General features: G+C 48.8%; 1 protein-coding gene across 1 annotated transcript in view; it reads left to right on the top strand.

Moving 5' to 3' along the window:
• The window catches only part of Pcnt (pericentrin), a 95,455-nt gene that overhangs the window by 59,602 nt on the left and 16,699 nt on the right, over positions 1–19,154 (top strand). Inside the window, exons 25-34 of the mRNA XM_031346998.1 lie at positions 4–156; positions 3,238–3,921; positions 5,102–5,204; positions 7,235–7,395; positions 9,234–9,398; positions 11,710–11,874; positions 12,481–12,673; positions 13,661–13,883; positions 14,036–14,186; positions 15,293–15,742. Coding sequence (XP_031202858.1) covers positions 4–156; positions 3,238–3,921; positions 5,102–5,204; positions 7,235–7,395; positions 9,234–9,398; positions 11,710–11,874; positions 12,481–12,673; positions 13,661–13,883; positions 14,036–14,186; positions 15,293–15,742 — 2,448 coding nt within the window. The remainder of the gene's footprint in view (positions 1–3; positions 157–3,237; positions 3,922–5,101; positions 5,205–7,234; positions 7,396–9,233; positions 9,399–11,709; positions 11,875–12,480; positions 12,674–13,660; positions 13,884–14,035; positions 14,187–15,292; positions 15,743–19,154) is intronic.

The following is a 19,154-nucleotide window of genomic DNA, read 5'->3' as shown; positions in this document are numbered from 1 at the left end:
AAGTGCCAGGTGGGGTTAGACCAGCATCAGTCTCATGCAGCATCTGTTGGCTGCACGAACTCTCGTGCCGAGGCACAGGCTAAACATGATGATGAACTGGAACAGGACAGAGTCAGCAGCGGGCTAGCCTTGGCTCCCCACAGCCCGGCTGAACAGGTAGGCCTCCATCCTTAGTGGCTACAGTAGGTAGCCTTCTGCATCGGGACTTTTTACCTTCTGCTTCTGTCTTTTTACCTTTAGCGGCTTCTTTTTATTCTGCACACTGGGCTGCTCCTGGCAGGGCAGAGAAGAGAGCATGGTGTTTGGCTCACCTGGGCTCAGTAGCTCCCCCTAGCGAACCTACTAGCTTTAAAATTATTAGCACTCTAAGTTGCTTAAGCTTTTTAAAACAATTCTTTCAGTGTTTTGATTACCATCCATAATGATGCAGAGGTTACTTCATTAATTTCATGGGGTTATTTTTTTTATTTTAATAATCCTATCCTATTATGAGCTCCTGTATTCAGAAGGCCCTACCAAGCTGTCTTTTAAAATGCTCCAGTTTAACAGCCTGCAGGATTAGCTGCCCGACTGTTCCCACCTGCTCCTTTTGCCAGCGGCTCCACCTGCGGTTCCCTACCCCAGGCATCGTTCTATGCAAGTCTGAAGTCCTCAGCCTGCTGTGCCGGTGCCCGGCTGTAGGTGGTGAGCAGGGCCAGAAGCACTTCCCTCCCATGTCTCTGCTCGTCGTTTGTGCAGCTCTATTGCTCAGGCGGTCTGAGGAGCAGCCAAGCCACATCTGAGTCCCTGACTAACCCAGCTCCAGCTCAAGAGCTCCCAACCCGTGCGTCGAGAGACCCCTTTGGGGGTCTAATGATCCTTTCACGGGGGTCGCATACCAGATAGCCTGCATATCAAAGATCATGATTCATAGCTAGCAAAATTCGTGATGAAGTAGCACTGAAAATAATTTTCTTTCTTTCTTTTGGGGGCTTACCACCACATAAGGAAGTGTAGTAAAGGGTCGCAACCTTAGGGAGGTGAGGACCACTGCTTTAGAAGCTGTTTCCTCTGACAAGGATAACCTGCAGTCTGCTAAAGCCCTTGTGACACTAAAGGACGCCAGCCCCCACAAGGCCGCAAGTGTGATGTCAGAGTCTGCCAGAGCGACTGGAAGCAGAGTTGCTCTTACTGAATAAAAAAAGCAGTGCCCTTGAGCATGGAGGGTGACAGCAGGGTTCTTGAAGGGATGTGGGTCCGTGGGTTTGGGATAAGGCAGGCTGGGCCTGCCTGTGCTCAGTTGGGCCAGGCTCTGCATTTGGGGCCAGGCGCATCATGACAGGGTTGCTTCGCCAAGGTGGGAGGATTCCATAGACTACATGCACATAGTGGAGTCTCCTCTGAGTCCCTAAACCCTGTTCTATTCACTCTCCTTGTGTGTTATGAAGTCTCTTTTACAAGCTTTATTTAAAGATTCATGTTCCCTGAAGTCTGTTTTTTGGTTTTTGTTTGTTTGTTTTTTAAGACAGGGTTTCTCTGTGTAGCCCCAGCTATCCTGGAACTCACTCTGTAGACCAGGCTGGCCTCAAACTCAGAAATCCACCTGCCTCTGCCTCCCAAGTGCTGGGATTAAAGGCGTGTGCCACCACCACCCGGCCCCTGATGTCTGCATAGATAACTCTTGCTCATCTGAACACCAATTTGCCCCACTTTCCAAATCCAAAAATCCTTGAGATTTTTAACCATGATTGATTTCCATTGTCCCCACTTTCCATTTTAACCATGGTTGATTTCCGTAGTCCCTGTCGGCGTCTTTCCAGCTTTGGAGGTCTTGAGATTTTTTTTGAGCCTCGTTTTTACTTTCTCTCCTTTCTTCCTCCCTTCCTTTCTTCTTCCCTCCCTCCCTCCCTCCCTTCCTCTCTCCCTCCCTTCTTCCTTCCCTCTCCCTCCTTCCCTCTGTCCCTCTCTTCCTCCCTTCCTTTCTTTCTCTTTCCTTATTTCTTCTTTCTTCCTTCCTTCCTTCCTTTCTTTCTTTCTTTCTTTCTTTCTTTCTTTCTTTCTTTCTTTCTTTCTTTCTTTCACTTAAGAAAGGGTTATTAGTTTTTACTCTAGGAGAGAAGGGTTCCTTGGGGAACCTTGGCTTGTTTAGGGTCAAGATTTAATGAGAAAGCAGGTGGCAGGGCTTGCCAGGCCCCATGCACTCAGCGGGGATCCACTCCCCCATCCTGGGTATGTGTTACTTGTGTCAGTCAGTTACTTGTGAGAACAGCGTCCTTTAGTGAGTGAGGCCCAGTGGCCTGCTCACTAATGCTTACAGAGCAAGCCCATGACTCCTTAGCCACTCAAGACTCTCAAAGCTAGCTGGTCTCAGTGCACGTGTGGCATTTGGAGCCATTAAGAGTGCCGTGATGGTGCCCGTGCCATGAATGTTGCTGGGAGGTGGAGGCCCAGAACCCATGTTCCACCACTGCACGCATCTGAGAACATGAAAGGGTTAGTGTTACACCCCTGACTGAACCTAGGCTGAGAGCAGGACCTGGACCTGAGCTGTACTTCTGAGAGATGCTTGTATCCATCTCGAGCCTGTTGAACACCTCCCCCCCCCCCCCCCCCCTTGGAATACACTCTGTGAAATCTCTCACCAGCAGGCTGCAGCCGACTCGCCGACTCCCCACATGTGCTTATGGTAGTTCTGTCGCCTGTGGCACCACAAACAGTTCAAAGTGCCTGCGGACAAGGACGCTCCACATTCCTTAGAGCAATTACATTACAATTACAATAATTGTTTCTCAGGGTTTGGATATAGAACCTTCTAGTTTCTTTTTTCCTCAAATCAAATCAAAACAAAACAAGACCCCCAAATCTTGAATAAATCACCACAGACCTTGATGATGATGTTTGTCTTTTAGGTAAAACAACAACAACACACAAAAAACAAAACAACAAAACCCAAAAGCCATGAAAAACAAAAAACACTCCAATTTCACGCTTTAGTTGTTTTTTTTTTTTTCTAAATTTTTATTTTATAGCAATTGTCATAGTTAGAGAAGTAAATGACACATTTAAAAACCTCCTCAGGACCGAAGGAAGCCATACTATTTTTAGTTCTGTTTTTTAGGCCATTAAATAAACTTGACATCTTAAGTGTCTTGAAGGATCCTGCCCATAGGTGCTCATTTTCTGAAAATAGTTCAGAAACACTAGAGAAGTGGCGGCTTGTAACTCACCTATTCATTTGCATACTCTCCTCCCACACAGGCCAAGGAAGAACACCTGGAAGCCTGTCGCCTGGGTGACGCCAATCTCATAGCCCAGGTGAGACAACTTCAAGAGGAACTGGACCGCCGGGCACCTTCCGTGGCCTTCAGGGACACCAGCAAGGAAACTTCTAAATTACAGCAGCCACAACTGTCAGAAAATGGTTCAAGTAAGCCTTGTCCTAACGGCGAAGAAAGCAAGCCATTGCCTCCCGACGATGTACTCAATATGGCTAAAACCACGTGGGATGTAGTTGATGGTAGTAAACATCAGGATTTATTGGTCCCAATTGAAATGCCAGATTTCCCCACTCAAGAAAAATTACCATCACAAGGTGGACCTTTCTCCTCCCAAGCCCGTGTGCACAGTGACTCCCTCCTCCCTGAGGAGGCTGAGCCCCAGAAGGACCCGGTGAGGACGCTGGACCTGTCTTCCTGGAGTTCCCCCGAGGTTCTCCGGAAGGACCCATCCTTGGAACCTCAGCACAGCCTGCCCCTGACACCGGGCGTGGGTACAGTGAGCCTGCACAGTGTGGACATCTCCTCACCAGATCGGACAGACCCACTGCTGCAGGCTGATGTGTGGGAGCTGCTTTGTTACCCGGGCAAGTCTGCAACAGGCCAGGCCCCGCTGTGGGCGGTGGCCCCTTCGGCTGAGAAGCACCATGTGGAGAGGACAGCCACGGTAGGTGTCTCCCCACACTCCCTGTTGCAGGCATTTGTGGGGGGGGGCTAGTGTTTTCGTAGGGTGCATCACAACAAGGCTATTGTTGGCTCATCTGACAGTAGGTGCCTCATAGTCGCTGAGGAGCCAGGTTTTCCAGAAGCAACGGCTCTCCGGCTGACTGTCGTAGGGACCCTTAGATCATCGCTTCAGTCACATCTGAAACATGAGGGACAGTTGCACTCCTCAGAACATTACGTTGTGGGTCTTAACGGATGTTAGTTCTGAGTAGCACAGTCAGAACTTTTATGTCATTTACAAAAGGCTTCCTTGTCTGAATTGTTTTAGAGTTTGTATGTGTATGTGTGCACATGGAGGTCAGAGGTCAATGTTTCTTGTTCCTCTGTCGCCTTCTATCTTATTTTGAGATGGCGTCTTTCCCTGAACCATAGCTTCCTGTTTGGGCCAGACTGGCTGGCCAGCCAGTCCCAGGAGTCTCTACCTGTCTCTACCTTCCAAGTGCTGGGATTGCAGGGAGCTAGCATCTGCCAGTGATTTTATGCAGAAGCTGGGGAGGGACCTCACACTCCGCAGCCCTAGATTTATTACAGTATAATAATAGTCCATGTGTGTACATGGTGCTGATTCATTTTAAGGACACTTCCATTTATTATTTTTGAGTTTAATTGCGTTTTTCTATTTCGAAGTCTTTTTTATATGAGGCTGCTGTGGGGCATGCATGTTATCTGAGACACCCATACATTATCTTCCATGCACACCTCTTTAAAATTCGAGAGACTTTGCTAGTGGCTGCTTTGTAAAGGTTATTTTTTTAAAGTTTTTAAGAATTACATTTTATTTTGCATGCATGTGTGTTTGGTTGTGGCATGTGGACATCAGAGAACGCCTTGTGAGCAATGGCCTTCTCTTACCGTGTGGGCCCATAGTTTACACCCAGGTTGTCAAGCGTGGCTGCAACTGCCTTTACTCAGTGAGCATTTCTCCGTCGCTTAGAATATTCCCAGTGCTTACTGAGTTGTTGGCAGCATAGGTTTGTAGCATGTCCCGAGTATTTGCACATTCTGAGTGCTAGGAGCTGGGTTCTCTGTGGGAAGCTGATGTATTCGGACCTTCCTTAGTAACTTACCATCTGTTATTTTTTACTGTTTTGTGACCTTACAAAAATCTGTCTGGCCAATAGGAGAAGGACGTCGAAGACTTTATCGTAACATCTTTTGATTCTCAAGGAACGTTAACATCCCCTTCTCATGAGTTAGCGAGAAGAAGCGATGGGAGCCGGAAAAGTGAGTCTGTCTTTTTTTTTTTTTGTATTATTATTGTGTGTGCATGTTTTTAGAGTTCCACCAGGTCCTCTGCTGTCCAGATGCACTGTCACCTTCTTGTGCCCTGAGTATGAGTTGCCAACGTTCTCCTAAGAATTTCATTGTGTGTTTTGTGAGGTCCAGGTCCCAGCACATTGCTTAGCACCTGTGGTTTATCGTGACCTTGGGTCTTACACAGATTGTGCCTGTTGTCACAGAGAAAAAGCAAGTCAGGCCTTACTTAGCTTTACCTGCTTCCCCAGCTGGCAGGCAGAACAATCCGTCAGTCCTTCTCTGGGCTTTAAACACTGACATTTTCAAAGAGCAGAAGTGGGAACTGTTCAAAGTGTCTGGCCTGTTCTTGAGGTTGAGCCTGGGCTGTGGTTTCATCGCATCAGGAGGTTCATGGGCTCATTTGGACCCCGTGGGTCACAAGTTTGTCTTCCAGGTCTCCCTTTCAGAGGGTGGAAGCCCCTCGGAGCATCTGCGTTTCTGTACTTATGACCTACTGGCCTTACCTCCGAACATCTGCGTTTTTTTGTACTTCTGACCTACTGTCCTTCTTCTCTTGTCTCCGGGCTCGTGGTTTTCATTAAAGATGTTGGGCCAAACTGTGACCTCCTCTCTGTTCATAACTTCTTTAATGGCTTTCTTGTTCCAAGTTAGGATCTTGGGGATGTCTCAAGTTGTGGTTGTTTTTTTCAAGCTTTTGAAAGCATAAGAGCATAAGAGAATGCAGTTCATTGGAAGCGGATGACTGCAAAAGTTGAGTGGCCTGTGTTGGACTCACTGGGGACGCCTATGCCTTAGTATAGGACTTATTGTCACATCATATTTGCTGTTAAAAATAACATCTATTAGCTGGAAAGATAATTCAGTAGTTAGGAGCACTGACAGTTCTTCCAGAGGACTGGGGTTCCTGTCCTAGCACCCACGTGGCAATTCTCAGCTGTCTGTAACTCCAAGATCAGACACCCTCAGACAGACAGACGTGCAGGCAAAGCACCAGTGTAGATATAAACAAGTTAGTAAGTAAATAAATAATGAAATATTTAAAAAAAAAAATAGCATCTAGCCAGGCATGGTGGCAGCCACCTTTATCGTAGTACTTGGAGGCAGAGAGGCATTTCTAAGAGTTAGCATGTTACGTTAAGGCTGTGAGTCCCTGGGTGTCAACTCTTGTTTCCCCACCTCATGCTTGAGAATGAGTGTCTGGGCTTCCTCTGTCCGTATGAACTACTGGGTCTAAGATTTCCTCCCGTGTGCTGCACTTTATTTCTTCCCCGCATACTTTGGTGTTAATCCTTCCATTGTACGTCTGGGAATGCAGACTGACCTCATACATGGTGGAGAACTTCTGATGCTTTTGCTCGCTGTGGGTCTGGAGCTGCTGCCCCTATAGGCTGAGTCCCTGGGCACCAGACCCTTACTGTACCGCACTGGCCGGCATGTTCCTATAGGCCTTCTTAGGCTGTTGCAGGCTACAGGCCTGAAGATCCAGCTCTTATGCTCCTAAGGGCTTGTAAAGCCCTGCCTATTAGATAGATGCCTGGTGCCACGGTTGTGGACTGTGTGCAGTCCCGTCCCTGTCCCACCTCAAGTCAAATCAGGCACATCTAGAGTGGACACTGCTGTCCACCCAGCTGCCCCCACCGCCTCTAGGCTTGGTGGCCTGTCGTGTCACCTGCATTTTTGGTCCCTGTGCTAGGTGCCTTAAGTGCAGTCTGGCTGCTCGCTCCTGAGTGCTTTCTGGGATGTGGTTACCAGTGAGGATGAGCAGGAACATCCATACAAGTGGCCGAGATAACCCTGAGGTTTATAAGTCAGACAGTCATTAACACATCCAGCATACAACCTTTTCCGCCCTTGCTCATTTTCCTCCGGCTCGTGTTTTATGGAAATCGTTAACACCTTCGCCTGGTGCTAATCGGTGCTTTATGTGCCGTGACTTGCTGCAACTGCAGTTGGAAACAGATGTTGTGGCTTCAACCCCTGACCCTGTGTGCTTCCAGGTGACGGCCCAGACATTGCTATGATGCTGCCCCTGGGCTCAGAAGGACCCGAGACTCCCGGCACTGACCTAGTAGCTGCTGCTTCTGCTCCTTTCTCTAGGAGGTTCGTCCAGTCACTAGGAGCAATGAAGGAGAAGGAGGTCCATGCAAAGCAAATGAAGGTAATAATGCCCCAGAGTATTGGCAGCCCCAATGACATGGAAAAACCTGTCCCTTCCTTGTTTGCTGACCCAGAGCTGCACCTGTCCACATGGGCACACTTAGCCCATTGGTGGGCTGCCCTCATCCTGAGCCATCACGGTATGGGAGACTCACCTGAAGGCCCTCTTCTGTGGTCCTGTGTCTGTCCCCCAGGTGGTGGCATCCCCCTAGGTTAAGGGCCTTACAGCTTCTTGCCTGAGAGTCTCAGAACTGGTTTGTTCTGGATGAGTCTGAACTGGGGGGGGGGGGGGGGGGGGCGAGTACTGTTTTCTTTATAGGAAAAAGCTAGTAGGAGCCACTGGGCAATTAAGTCATTTATGACAGACATTGATGTCAACATGATGAAGTAAGTCAGTGGTACCCTGCCGGTGTGGCGTCATATCCAAATAATAGTAGTGTCCCAAACAGTGCTTTGTTTTGTAACAGGGTCTCATGGTGTAGTCCAGTCTGGCCTCTAATTCGGCCTGCCTGGTGTTGAGATTGTAGATACCGCTACGTGCCTTTTGTCCATGCTGGCCAGAAGAGGGTGTCAGCTCCCCTGCAATCGAAGTTTTGCAGATGGTTGTGAGGTGCCATGTGGGTTCTGGGAATTAAACCTGGGTCTTCTGCAAGAGCAGCTAGCATTTGTCGACCTGCCTCTAGCAGCCCACCAGGAAAGAAAACAGTGTTAATGTTATTCAGAATTCTGAAATAATGTAAGTTTAAAGTAAACTTTCTTTTATTCCTTTGAGAATGGAAACCAAGGACTAGGGAGACTAGATCCCACACTAACTGACATGAGGCTCTGAGGGTCAGTTTATCACTCTTATAAAACCAGGGTGTGGCAACTTGTGTCTATAATCTCAGCCGTAGGTATTGCTGGGGCTTGCTGGCCAGCCAGTGTAGCAGAAGGTTCCTGATGTCTATGAAAACACACACGGTTTCCATACACATAATGTGTGTGCACATGTGTACATGTGTACCTGTGTGTATGTGTGTGTGCATGCATGTACACACATACATGCACACACATACACATAGACACACACAGAGAAGAGGGTGGTTAGAATAAGTGATTGTCTTAGCTTAGTTAGGGTTTCTATTGCTTCAATGATATATCATGACCAAGAAGCAAGTTGGGAAGGAAAGGGTTTTATTCAGCTTACACTTCGCTGTTGATCACCAGAGGAGGCAGGGCAGGAACATGAAGGCAGCAGCTGATGCAGAAGCTTTGGGATGGGAGGAAGGCTGCTCACTGGCTTGCTTCCCCTGGCTTGCTCAGCTTGTTGTTTTTGTTTTTGTATTTTTGAGACAGGGTTTCTCTGTATAGCCCTGGCTGTCCTGGAACTCACTCTGTAGACCAGGCTGGCCTCAGAAATCTGCCTGCCTCTGCCTCCCAAGTGCTGGGATTAAAGGCGTGTGCCACCACGGCCCGGCAAGCCTGCTTTCTTATAGAACCCAGAACCATCATCCTGGGGATGGCACCACACACAGTGGTCTAGTATATCCCCCATTGATCACTAGTTGAGCAAATGCCCTACAGCTGGATCTCAGGGAGGCATTTCCTCTACTGGGGCTCCTTCCTCTCTGATGACTCTAGCTTGTGTTAAGGTGACACAAAACCAGCCAGCACACATCTCTTAGCTTGATTCTTTGTGTCTCTCCTAATTATATATGATACATAACACTGGCAGGAGGGCTTTAGTGTACTAACACTGTACTGTGAAAAAGTTGAGGTGGTGGTATTTGGGTGTGTGGCTGATGATTTCAGGCTGGGCTGCCTTCTGCTTCCTGATGTTTTTCTTTTTTCCTGCTGTAGGCTTTGCTGCAGATGGTATTTGATGAGAGTCACCAGATACTGGCCTTGTCAGAAAGCCAGGACCCCTCGAGCACACTGAGCAAGGGTGAACCACGAGACCCCCTGGATGGCTTCCCAAAGGACAAGCAGGCCCTTTCGGAGGTGACAACTGACAGAGGAGAGAAGGTAGGCGACTGCTGGCTCAGTAAGGAGCCACATGACCTGCTCATAACGTGGTCATAACCGCCGCCATGGCTTTGAAAGCCAGGAAGCACAAGATACCCAGCGGGGTAGCTCCAGTAGCTTTGGGCCTTTCCAGCCCAGGGCCAGCCGGTGCAGCAGCCGGTGCAGCAGCCAGTACAGCAGCCACCTCAGTAGCCAGAGAGGGAGAGAAGGCCGCCCGTCCTATTTGTGGTTTTTCTGTTGCTGTGACTGAGCACTGTGACCCAGGCAGCTCCCAGGAGAAAGGGTTTGTTTTGGCTTAAGGTTGCAGAGGAAGAGTCCATGATGGAGAGGTGGGGCGGGCAGGAACAGGGAGCTTAAGTAAAGCTCACATCTCAGTCATATGCAAGAAGCAGGGAGTAAACTGTAAGTGCCTACAGCTTTCTACTCTCAGAGCCTGCCGCCCAATGAGGTACTTTCTCTAGCAAGGCCAAACCACCTACACCTCCCCAAACAGAGCCACCGCCTGGGGACGGAGTGTTCCTTAGAGTATGGTGGACACTTCTCATCCAAACCACTATGCCCAGGGGTAGCTGCATTTCACCTCACTACTCCTGATACCAACCAATATTTCAAAAAATAATGTTTGTTATGTAGCGTGTAGTGAAGGGTTACTGTCTCGTGTGTGGAGGTCAGTTGGATTTCCTTCCCCTACCGTGTGTTTTCTGAGTGTTGAACTCAGGTCATCACACTTGGGCCCAGGAGCCTTTGCCTGCTGAGCCATCTTGCTGGCCCCTGATATCAGTATTTTTTAAAATTAATTTATTTGATGAGTGTGAGTATCCTGTCTGCATTTATGTTTGTACACCACATGTGTGCCTGGTGCTCACAGAGGCCAGAAGAGTTTGTGTGATCCAGTGGGACTGGAGTTAGACATAGAGGTGAGCTAACGTGAGTTTTCTGGAAGAGCAGCTGGTGCACTTTACCAATAGCCGCCTCTCCACCCACTAATGTCAGCGTTAAAATGTTATTGTTATTATTATTCTTATTATTTCATACATTTTTGATCACATTCACCCCCATCCTTAACTCTTTTTCAGGTTCATCTCACCTTTTTTATATATATACCCAGCATGGTGTGTGTGTGTGTGTGTGTGTGTGTTTATCCATTCTTCAAGATGAATTTGTTCTGCCCAAATATTCTTGGATATGTGTTTGTCCTTAGTTAGGGTTACTATTGCTGTGAAGAGATACCGTGAACACAGCAACTCTTTTTTTTTTTTTTTTTAAGATTTATTTATTATTATATGTGAGTAGCTGTCTTCAGACACACCAGAAGAGGGCGTCAGATCTCATTACAGATGGTTGTGAGCCACCGTGTGGTTGCTGGGATTTGAACTCAGGACCTTCAGGAGAGCAGTCAGTGCTCTTACCCGCAGAGCCATCTCTCCAGCCCCTGACAACTCTTATAAAGGGAAGCATATCTTTGGGACTGCCTTATAGGTTCAAAGGTTTAGTCCATTATCGTCATGGCAGCAAGCAGGCAGTCATGGTGCTGGAGAGGCAGCTGAGAGTTCTACATCTGGGCCAGCAGGCAGGAAGAGAGAGCCAGTGGGCCTGGCTTGCACATTTGAAACCCAAAGCCCACCCCCAAGGACATTTCCTTCAGCAAGGCCACACCTCCTAATGGTTTCAAACAGTGCGGCTTCCTGTGAACCCAGGTGGGAAGTGGGGTGGGGGCATTTTCATTCAGACGGCCCGAGTGGTCTTTCCTGGTGAGTCATCAGTTTACCAGGCACTTCGCTCTTAGAGAACTGGTATCAGTATTTTGTTGATAGCCTTTGCTTCTCACACCCTGAGTCCTGCTGGGCAGTTCCAGTCTTCAGTCAGACTGGTTTCTGCTATCCTCTGCCTATGCGGCTGCCATGATAAAACACCACAGACCAAGCAGTTTAGACAGTAGGTGTTTATTTCTGGGCTGTGTGGAGACTGGTGCTTGCCCTCAGACACCAGCCTGACTGTGCAGTTGCCTCCTCCTCGAACAACAGAGAGAGAGCATACTCTTCTACTCCTGCAGCTATAACTGACCACAGCGTGGTCAGAGCCCCACTGTGTGATCATGGCTAATCCAAGTGGCATGCTATTCTTCACCGTGGATATTAGGGCTGAATATGTGAACTTGCGGGATACATTCTGTTGGTTGCACATGAATGTGCACCGAGGACACAGAGAGTGTGTGTCTGTGTGTCTCTGTGTGTTGGGGGGATGTTAGGTGAGCCTCTGCCACTGAGCCTGCACCCCAGCCCCGCCCCGGGTCTCCTGTTTTACTTTAAAGGAAACTTTGGAGACACACCTTACGTGGAGTGAGGAGCTTTTGCGGGCCATACAAGAAGTGTTTGCCAGGGAGCAGGAGGCTGAGCTGCAGCCTCGGCCTTACGGCTCAGACCTCGGAGATCATAACTCCCTGGTCAGGAGGCTGGAGAAGGTCATTCAAGAGCAGGTGAGCAGCAGCCTTGAACCTGGCCTTTGGTCACCACCTTCCAGAGAGGGTGAGCGAGTCCGTCTTTTAGGAAACTTTCGGCTTACATGGTTTTCTAAACTTTGGAATGTGGTGACCACGGGCTGAAGAAACCTTGTGGGACATCATGCTTTCAGGTGTAAGTGCTAATGTGCTTGGTGGATTCGTCCTTCCGTCTTTCTCCCTGGAACACACCTAGCAAAAGAGCAGACTCTTTGGGCTCTCCTGGGCCACCAAGCACACTGCACATGGGCTAGAGGACATTAGCATGGTAGGACAGTAGGAATCCTGTTTGTGTCACTGGGTACAGATAAGAAGTCTAGACTTGAGACTGAGGTACTGATGCAGCAGGCCCTGGGCTGTGAGGAAGGCCCTGGGCTGTGAGGAAGGTCCTGGGAGGCCAGGCCCTGGGTCCTGTGCACCTGCTACATCCTTACCAAGCTATTAAACCTGTCTCAGCAGCCCTGGAAGCTTGGGTTTGAAAGGCTTGGCAGTGCAGGATGAAGCAGGCATGCCTGCCTTCTGCCTCTTCGCCTGGGTGCTTGCCTTCCAGCGCTCACACCTCGTGTGTTCTTCCCTACCCTCCAGGGAGACCTGCAGAAGGTCCAGGAACACCTGTGTCTGCCAGACCGGAGCAGCCTGCTAGCGGAGATTCAGGCCCTACGAGCTCAGCTCCGCATGACACACCTCCAGAACCAAGAGAAGCTGCAGCAATTGTGTGCAGCCTTGACGAGCACAGAGGCCCGAGGGAGCCAGCGGGAGCACCAGCTTCGAAGACAAGGTGGGTGCCCCTGCTTCTACCCCGGCATGCAGTTCCCCCCAGCCCTGCCCTGCCCTGCCAGGCCATCGGAAGCAAAGGAAGCCCTGAACAGTACAAGAGTTCAGGACTCTTGCGGTGTCTCAGTGGAATTCAGGATCTTGTTGTATGCAAGTTTTCACATTTAGGGAGGTTTTTATGGACATGACATCTGTGAACAAATACTCTGTCTCCTTTCTGGCCATGGACTGATCAGGCCCTAGCATGGCGGCCTGCCTCACAGTCTGGTGTTCTTCTTCTGCACTGGTCAGTATCCCTGTTTCTGTCGGGTTTCTGTCAGGCAATCACCCTTGTGCTGGGTCATGCGCATGCACATGTCTTGGCTGTACTCAATTTTGTGTCTATTTATAAGAGTCCTGCTCTGTAGTCTTGAATCCCTTTTTGATTCTTTAACAGTCTTTTTTTTTTTTTTTTTTTTTTTTTTTTTTCTGAGACAGGGTTTCTCTGTGTAGCCCTGGCTGTCCTGGAACTCACTCTGTAGACCAGGCTGGCCTCGAACTCAGAAATCCTGCTGCCTCTACCTCCCAGGTGCTGGGATTAAAGAAAGGTGTGCACCACCACCGCCCGGCCCCTTTTTGATTCTTATGTTGGCAGAGCACTGGCTTTGCAGGAACCAGACAGACCCCTTCTGTATTTTCAGAGGACTGTGTAGAACCAGTCTTTCTGAGGTTCTGGGAGAATTTTTCTGTAAGCCACAGGGCCTTAATTTGTCTCTGTTGTAGGAATATGGTGTGTGAGGATGGGTGGTGGTGCTATGGGTCACAGGGCGTGTCCTGACCAGCAGGTTACACCTGAGACGACAGAGGGACAGGTCCCTGAGTGCTTGGCTCCCTTAGACACTCACAGGAACTCCTCTCCCCCAAATCAACATCACTTATGACACAACTGAGCTGGTGCGGCACACTAGGGACTCATGGATAACGTGCAGTCTACCATTTTAATTCTTCTCAGTCGAACTATTGGCATACAAAGTGGAACAGGAAAAGTGCATAGCGAACGACTTACAGAAAACCTTGAGCAAAGAACAGGAGACGGCGAGCGAGGTGCGCAAGCGCCTGATGGTGGAGCAGAGTGCCGTCCAGGACTTGAAGTCCGAGCTGCATGCCTGTAAGCAGGAGAACACAAGCCTGTTGGAGTCGCTGGACAAGGTGCAACAGGAAGTCCTGCGGCTCAGGTATGGCCATGTGACATGGTCCTACAGTGGAACTTCCTCTGCTTCAGCCGGCAGGTGCTGTGGGGGCTTTGGATATCCATGTGACAGTGGCGGGAGGGAAGCCTGCCCGGATTTCCCCTTTTACATTGCCACCCCTTGCCTCTCCCTCCCAGAGCCGTGCTGGACGGCAAGGAGAACGAGCTGAAGGTCGTACTTGAGGAGCTGGAGTCTGAGCGCGGAAAGGGGCAGGCCCTCCAGGCCCAGCAGGAGGAGCAGCAGCTGCGGCACTTGCAGAGGGAGGGCCAGAGCTCCCGGGCCCTGGAGGTGACTACCTTTCTTGTTCCTCTCGATGGCGGGCAGCCCCGTCAAAAGGACTTTAAGACAAAATAAGGCTATATATTTATTTATTTTGTTTTTGACTTTATAAATAGGATACTGGTTAGGTTTCCAGCACCAGGGGTGATATCCCTCTTATTGCATGGCCCTTAAGACCAATCAGAGGAAAGCCCTTGGCTGCCCCTGAGGTATCTGTGCCACTGCTGCACACTTTGAGCTGTGGTGCCAAGCGGGTTAGTCATCGTGGTCCCTAGTCGTCATAGCTGGCTAGGCGTATCATTGCTTCTGCCCATCGGAAACCTGCACAGTGCCTCTGGTAGGATGGCAGCTAGTCCTCAAGGAGAAGACAGTCAGGCCAGGTCCAGCTCATGAGGCCTGCCCTGGAGCCCAGTTGTCACTGGAACTTTTCCTCACGATCTCTTAATTCCTGGAATTATTTATTAATAAATGCTCAGGCTGTAATCTTTCCTATGTTCTCCAAGTAGCTGTTAACTTATTACCCCTTTTATTCTACTAGGAGTTCAGCTACATGACTGTTTTCCCGTCCTTGTCTTCTTCCATAAGTCTTCCGTATGTCTCCACAGCATTCTCTGGCGAATCTCCTGCTTTCCGGACTCCTTCCCAGAATCCTTTCTCTCATTCCTACCTCCTGTTTCCTGCCTCAGCTCATTGGGCCTTAGACTTTTTTATTGACAGGCGTGGCTGTTATCCCCAGTGTCACACAACCTCCTTGTAGCTAGCCGGATGATGCTTAGCATCTAAGGTCTTCAGAAAGCAGATGGGGCAAACGTGTGGCGTCTGTGCACCTCACATTCAGCTGTGTCCTGTAGCTCATGGGCTTCAGCTGCAGTGCATGTCTTTAAACACCACCTTCTTGAGCATCCTGGTGTTTTGGGACATCTAAGAAAGGGAGAAAGATGTGTGCATGTACTTTCTCAATACTGTCTCTGTACATGCAGTCCTGAGTACAGTTTTACACACAGGATAATTTTGAAAAGTTGTGATTTCTGAATTAAAAGTGTAAATAAGGAAACCGTCTAGATCCTTGTCCTTTTGGTATTAATTATTACTATTTTTTTTTCCCACTCATGTAGGAGTTGAAAATATCTTTGGAGAAGCAGCTTGCTCAAAATAACCAACTGTGTGTTGCTTTAAAACATGAGCGTGCGGCCAAGGACAACTTGCAGAAGGAGCTGCAGATCGAGGCCTCGCGCTGTGAAGCCTTGCTGGCGCAGGAGAAGGGCCAGCTCTCCGAGCTGCAGAAGAGCCTAGAGGCTGAGCGGAGCCGCTCACTCGAGCTCTCCGAGGCCCTGCAGCATGAGCGGCTCTTGACGGAGCAGCTGAGCCGCAATGCGCAGGAGGCCTGTGCCCGCCAAGAGACACAAGTGCAGCATGCTTTATTGCGAAAGCTGAAAGCAGAGAAGGCTCGTGCGTTGGAGCTAGAGGCAATGCTTGAAAAGGTGCAGAAACAGGCTGCCCACACCCAGCAGCAGCTGGAGGCTCAGGCTCAGGAGCGCTGCGTAGAGCTCAAGAGAGAGAAGGAGGTAAGTGGCAACCTGAGGTCAGCCGTGGACGCCTTGCGGACCCACAAACAGGAGCTGGGATGCTGTCTGCAGAGAGAGAGGGAGAAGGCAGCTTGGTTGCAGGCAGAATTAGAACAGTTATCCGCCAGAGTGAAAGAGCAAGAAGCACGCAAGGACTCCAGGAGGATGGAGAGGCGGTCGAGCCGCGGAGACCTGGACAAGAGGAAGTGGCAGAGAGACAAGGAGACGCTGGTGAGAGCAATCCTCCAGCAGCTGATCTGTCTTTACCTACTGCCCCTGATCGGCCAGAGGTGGTGGCCATTCTCGGGGACTTGTTCCTGGCCTCCCTCCTCCTGTTCTTCTGTGTGCTGATGCCACACTGTGTGGCTCACCCTAGCTTTCTTTGTAACAGGCTTTGAAGTTAAAGGTGCAAGTGCGCTGTTGGTCCAGGTATTGCTCAGCTCTTTGGGCTCCCTGCCAGTCTCTTGTGAATTTGAAAATGATCGTTTTTCATTCTCCTTTAAAATTTACTTTGCTGTTTAATTTTCACCAAATTTTTAAGTTAATGAACAACATGGTGAGTGCCATGCTGGCATTTTCACACAATGTGCTGTAGTATTTTATGCTCACTCACTCTCTCTGTATCTGTGCCTTTCCTCCCAGGATTCCTCACCGCCCCCCCCCTCCCAAAACACACACACAGAGTCAACTTTCATGTCATATGGATCTCCTTATAAATACATACGTATATAAATATATTTATATATATACACACGTACAGCCATATTTGTAAATTTTCCTCGGTTTGTCTTATTTCATTTATATATTCATTTGTAATATATAATGACGTGCAGTTTCATCCATTTCGGTTTCCTTCTGATGCCGTGGCTTCATGACCACACAGTTCTGTTGGGTATGTGGAATGGCGGGGTTATTTATCTGCCCCTGTGCTGCTGATGCCTGTCCAGGCTCATTCCGTTTGCTGTGTTGTGAAGAGTAAAGTTATCATTGTGGTTATGCAGGGCCCTGCGTCTGTGGTATACGGACATGAGATACTTACGGTGTACATTCAGTCCAGGCTACGGTATGTCGTAGATTTACCTGACTTTCCCATAGAGCTACACAAGTTCTCATTGTCCTGAGGCCCGGATCCTCATCCTGGCCTACACTCATCATCTCCTCTTACTGGCAGTCATTCTGATGGTTGGGATAGGATCTTGGAGCATTTTTAAATAGCATTTCCCTAGTGGTTCGGGGTGGTCAGTAGCCACTTAGATTTGTTCTCTTGCAAGTGCTGGCCCAGTCAACTAGAGCATTGATGTGTTGGGTGGGGGATTTGGCCACTTGGTTTGTGCAGTTCTTCATGTTAATCCCCCATCCTGTGTAGTCAGCAAGTGGCTTCCCTCCGTCCTGTAACCGTTTTCTTCATGTCATTGTCTCCGACGTGCAGAACGTCTTTGTCCCCAGGAGGCCTTTGCTTATCCCTGTACCAGGGGGTGCTTTCCAGCTTACACTAAGAGGGTTTTGTTTTGTGTGTGTGTGTGTGTGTGTGTGTGTGTGTGTGTGTGTGTGTGTTACCAGTTTTTCCAGCACCACCGCTAAGGAAAGGATATTTGATCTTTGACATTTTTGTCAAAGATTGGGTGTTTGTAGCAATGTGGGCTTAATTTTTTTTAAAGATTTATTTATTTATTTTATGTATATGAGTACACTGTAGCTGTACAGATGGTTGTGAGCCTTCATGTGGTTGCTGGGAATTGAACTCAGGATCTGTGTTGCCCGGCTTGCTCCGTCTCAAAGATTTATTTATTATTATATGTAAGTACACTGTAGCTGTCTTCAGACACCCCAGAAGAGGGCATCAGATCTCATTACAGATGGTTGTGAGCCACCTTGTGGTTGCTGGGATTTGAACTCAGGACCTTCGGCAGAGCAGTCAGTGCTCCTAACCGCTGAGCCATCTTGCCAGCCCTGTAATGTGGGCTTATTTCTGGGTCCTCTGTCCCACTCTGTTCCACATGGCCCTTCCTAGTGTGGTGTGTGACTGTGGTGCTGTAGTGTAGTCTGACGTCAGGGGTGCTGACCTCCTTGGCAGTGTGCTTTCTGCTAAGCGTGGACATGACTGTTTGTGTCCATATGAGCCTCAAGATTTTCTTCTTCTGGCTTTTTCGAGACCGGGCTTCTCTGTGTAGCCCCTGGCTATCCTGGAACTTACTGTGTAGACCAGGCTGGCCTGGAAATCTACTTGCTTCTACCTCCCAAGGGCTTGGGATTAAGGATTTTCTAGTTGTCTGAAGAATGTCATTGGGATTTTGATGGGGATTATATTAAATTTGTGGACCATTTTCCACAATAGTAATTCTTTCAGTTCATGCAAAGCTTTTCCCTCAAGGTACCCACTTCAGTTTCTTTCTTCATTGGCTTTTAAAAGTTTTCATTGTAGAGGTCTTGGTGTGTGCAATTATGTTTGTTTATTTGTATCTGGCCATTTTGCTGAAAGTGTTCATTATGTCTAAGAGCTTCTGGTGAAGTTCTTAGGTCTTTCAAGTGTAGGATCATATGGTCTGGAAATACTAATTTGATTTTTGCCTGTACCCTCTTATTTATTTCTTTTGTCTTCTATCTGAGCGTTAAGCATATATTGATGATGAGTAGAGAGAGTGGAGACTCTTGCCTCGTTCCAGATTTTAGAAGAAACACTCTGATGTTCCCGTTTAGTACAATGCTTACTATGAATTTCTCATATGTAGCCATTACTGTGTTAAAGATTGACCTTTGAGGATGACAGGAACAGCACTGAATTGTGTAGGCTGCATTATGTAGCTTGATGTCTCAACAAGTCCTCTTCACTCGAACACATGTCCAGTCTGATGTCTTTTTAACTTATTTTTTTTAATTTTCTATGTATGGTCGTTTTGCCTACCTTTGTGTCTGCGCACATGTGCGTGCAGTGCCTGTGGCTGTCAGAAGAGGGCACTAGAGCTCCTGGAACTGGGGCTACAGATGGTTGTAAGCTGTTGTGTAGGTGCTGGACATATAGGTCATATAACCTGGGTCCTCTAGAGGATCCAGTGCTCTTGACCACTGAGGCCCCTCTGCAGTGCTCAAGTCTTTCTGCTGGCGTGTGTGGTGGGGGTGAGAGGGAACTCTGGGGTGTTGGCTGTCCTCCATTGGCCAGGCTTCGAACACTCAATTCCTGTCATCAGACTAGTGTGGCAAGTGCTTTGCCTTGCCCACTAAGGCGCTTCACCAGCTCATCGTTCACCTCTCATCTTGCCCCTCGCCCTGGCTGACACAGGGCGGCCCAGAGTGGGCAGAATGGGAGCCCGTGTCTCCCCTCCTGCATGGGGGAAATCCAGCCCAGCCTCCTGCTGTTGTGTGACATTAGTTATTGTAGTTTTAGGACATTTGGATCACTCCCTAGGACCCATGT

The sequence above is a fragment of the Mastomys coucha genome, unplaced genomic scaffold (assembly GCF_008632895.1).
Source record: "Mastomys coucha isolate ucsf_1 unplaced genomic scaffold, UCSF_Mcou_1 pScaffold3, whole genome shotgun sequence".
Classification (NCBI taxonomy): domain Eukaryota; kingdom Metazoa; phylum Chordata; class Mammalia; order Rodentia; family Muridae; genus Mastomys; species Mastomys coucha.
This window is presented reverse-complemented; position numbering and strand designations above follow the sequence as displayed.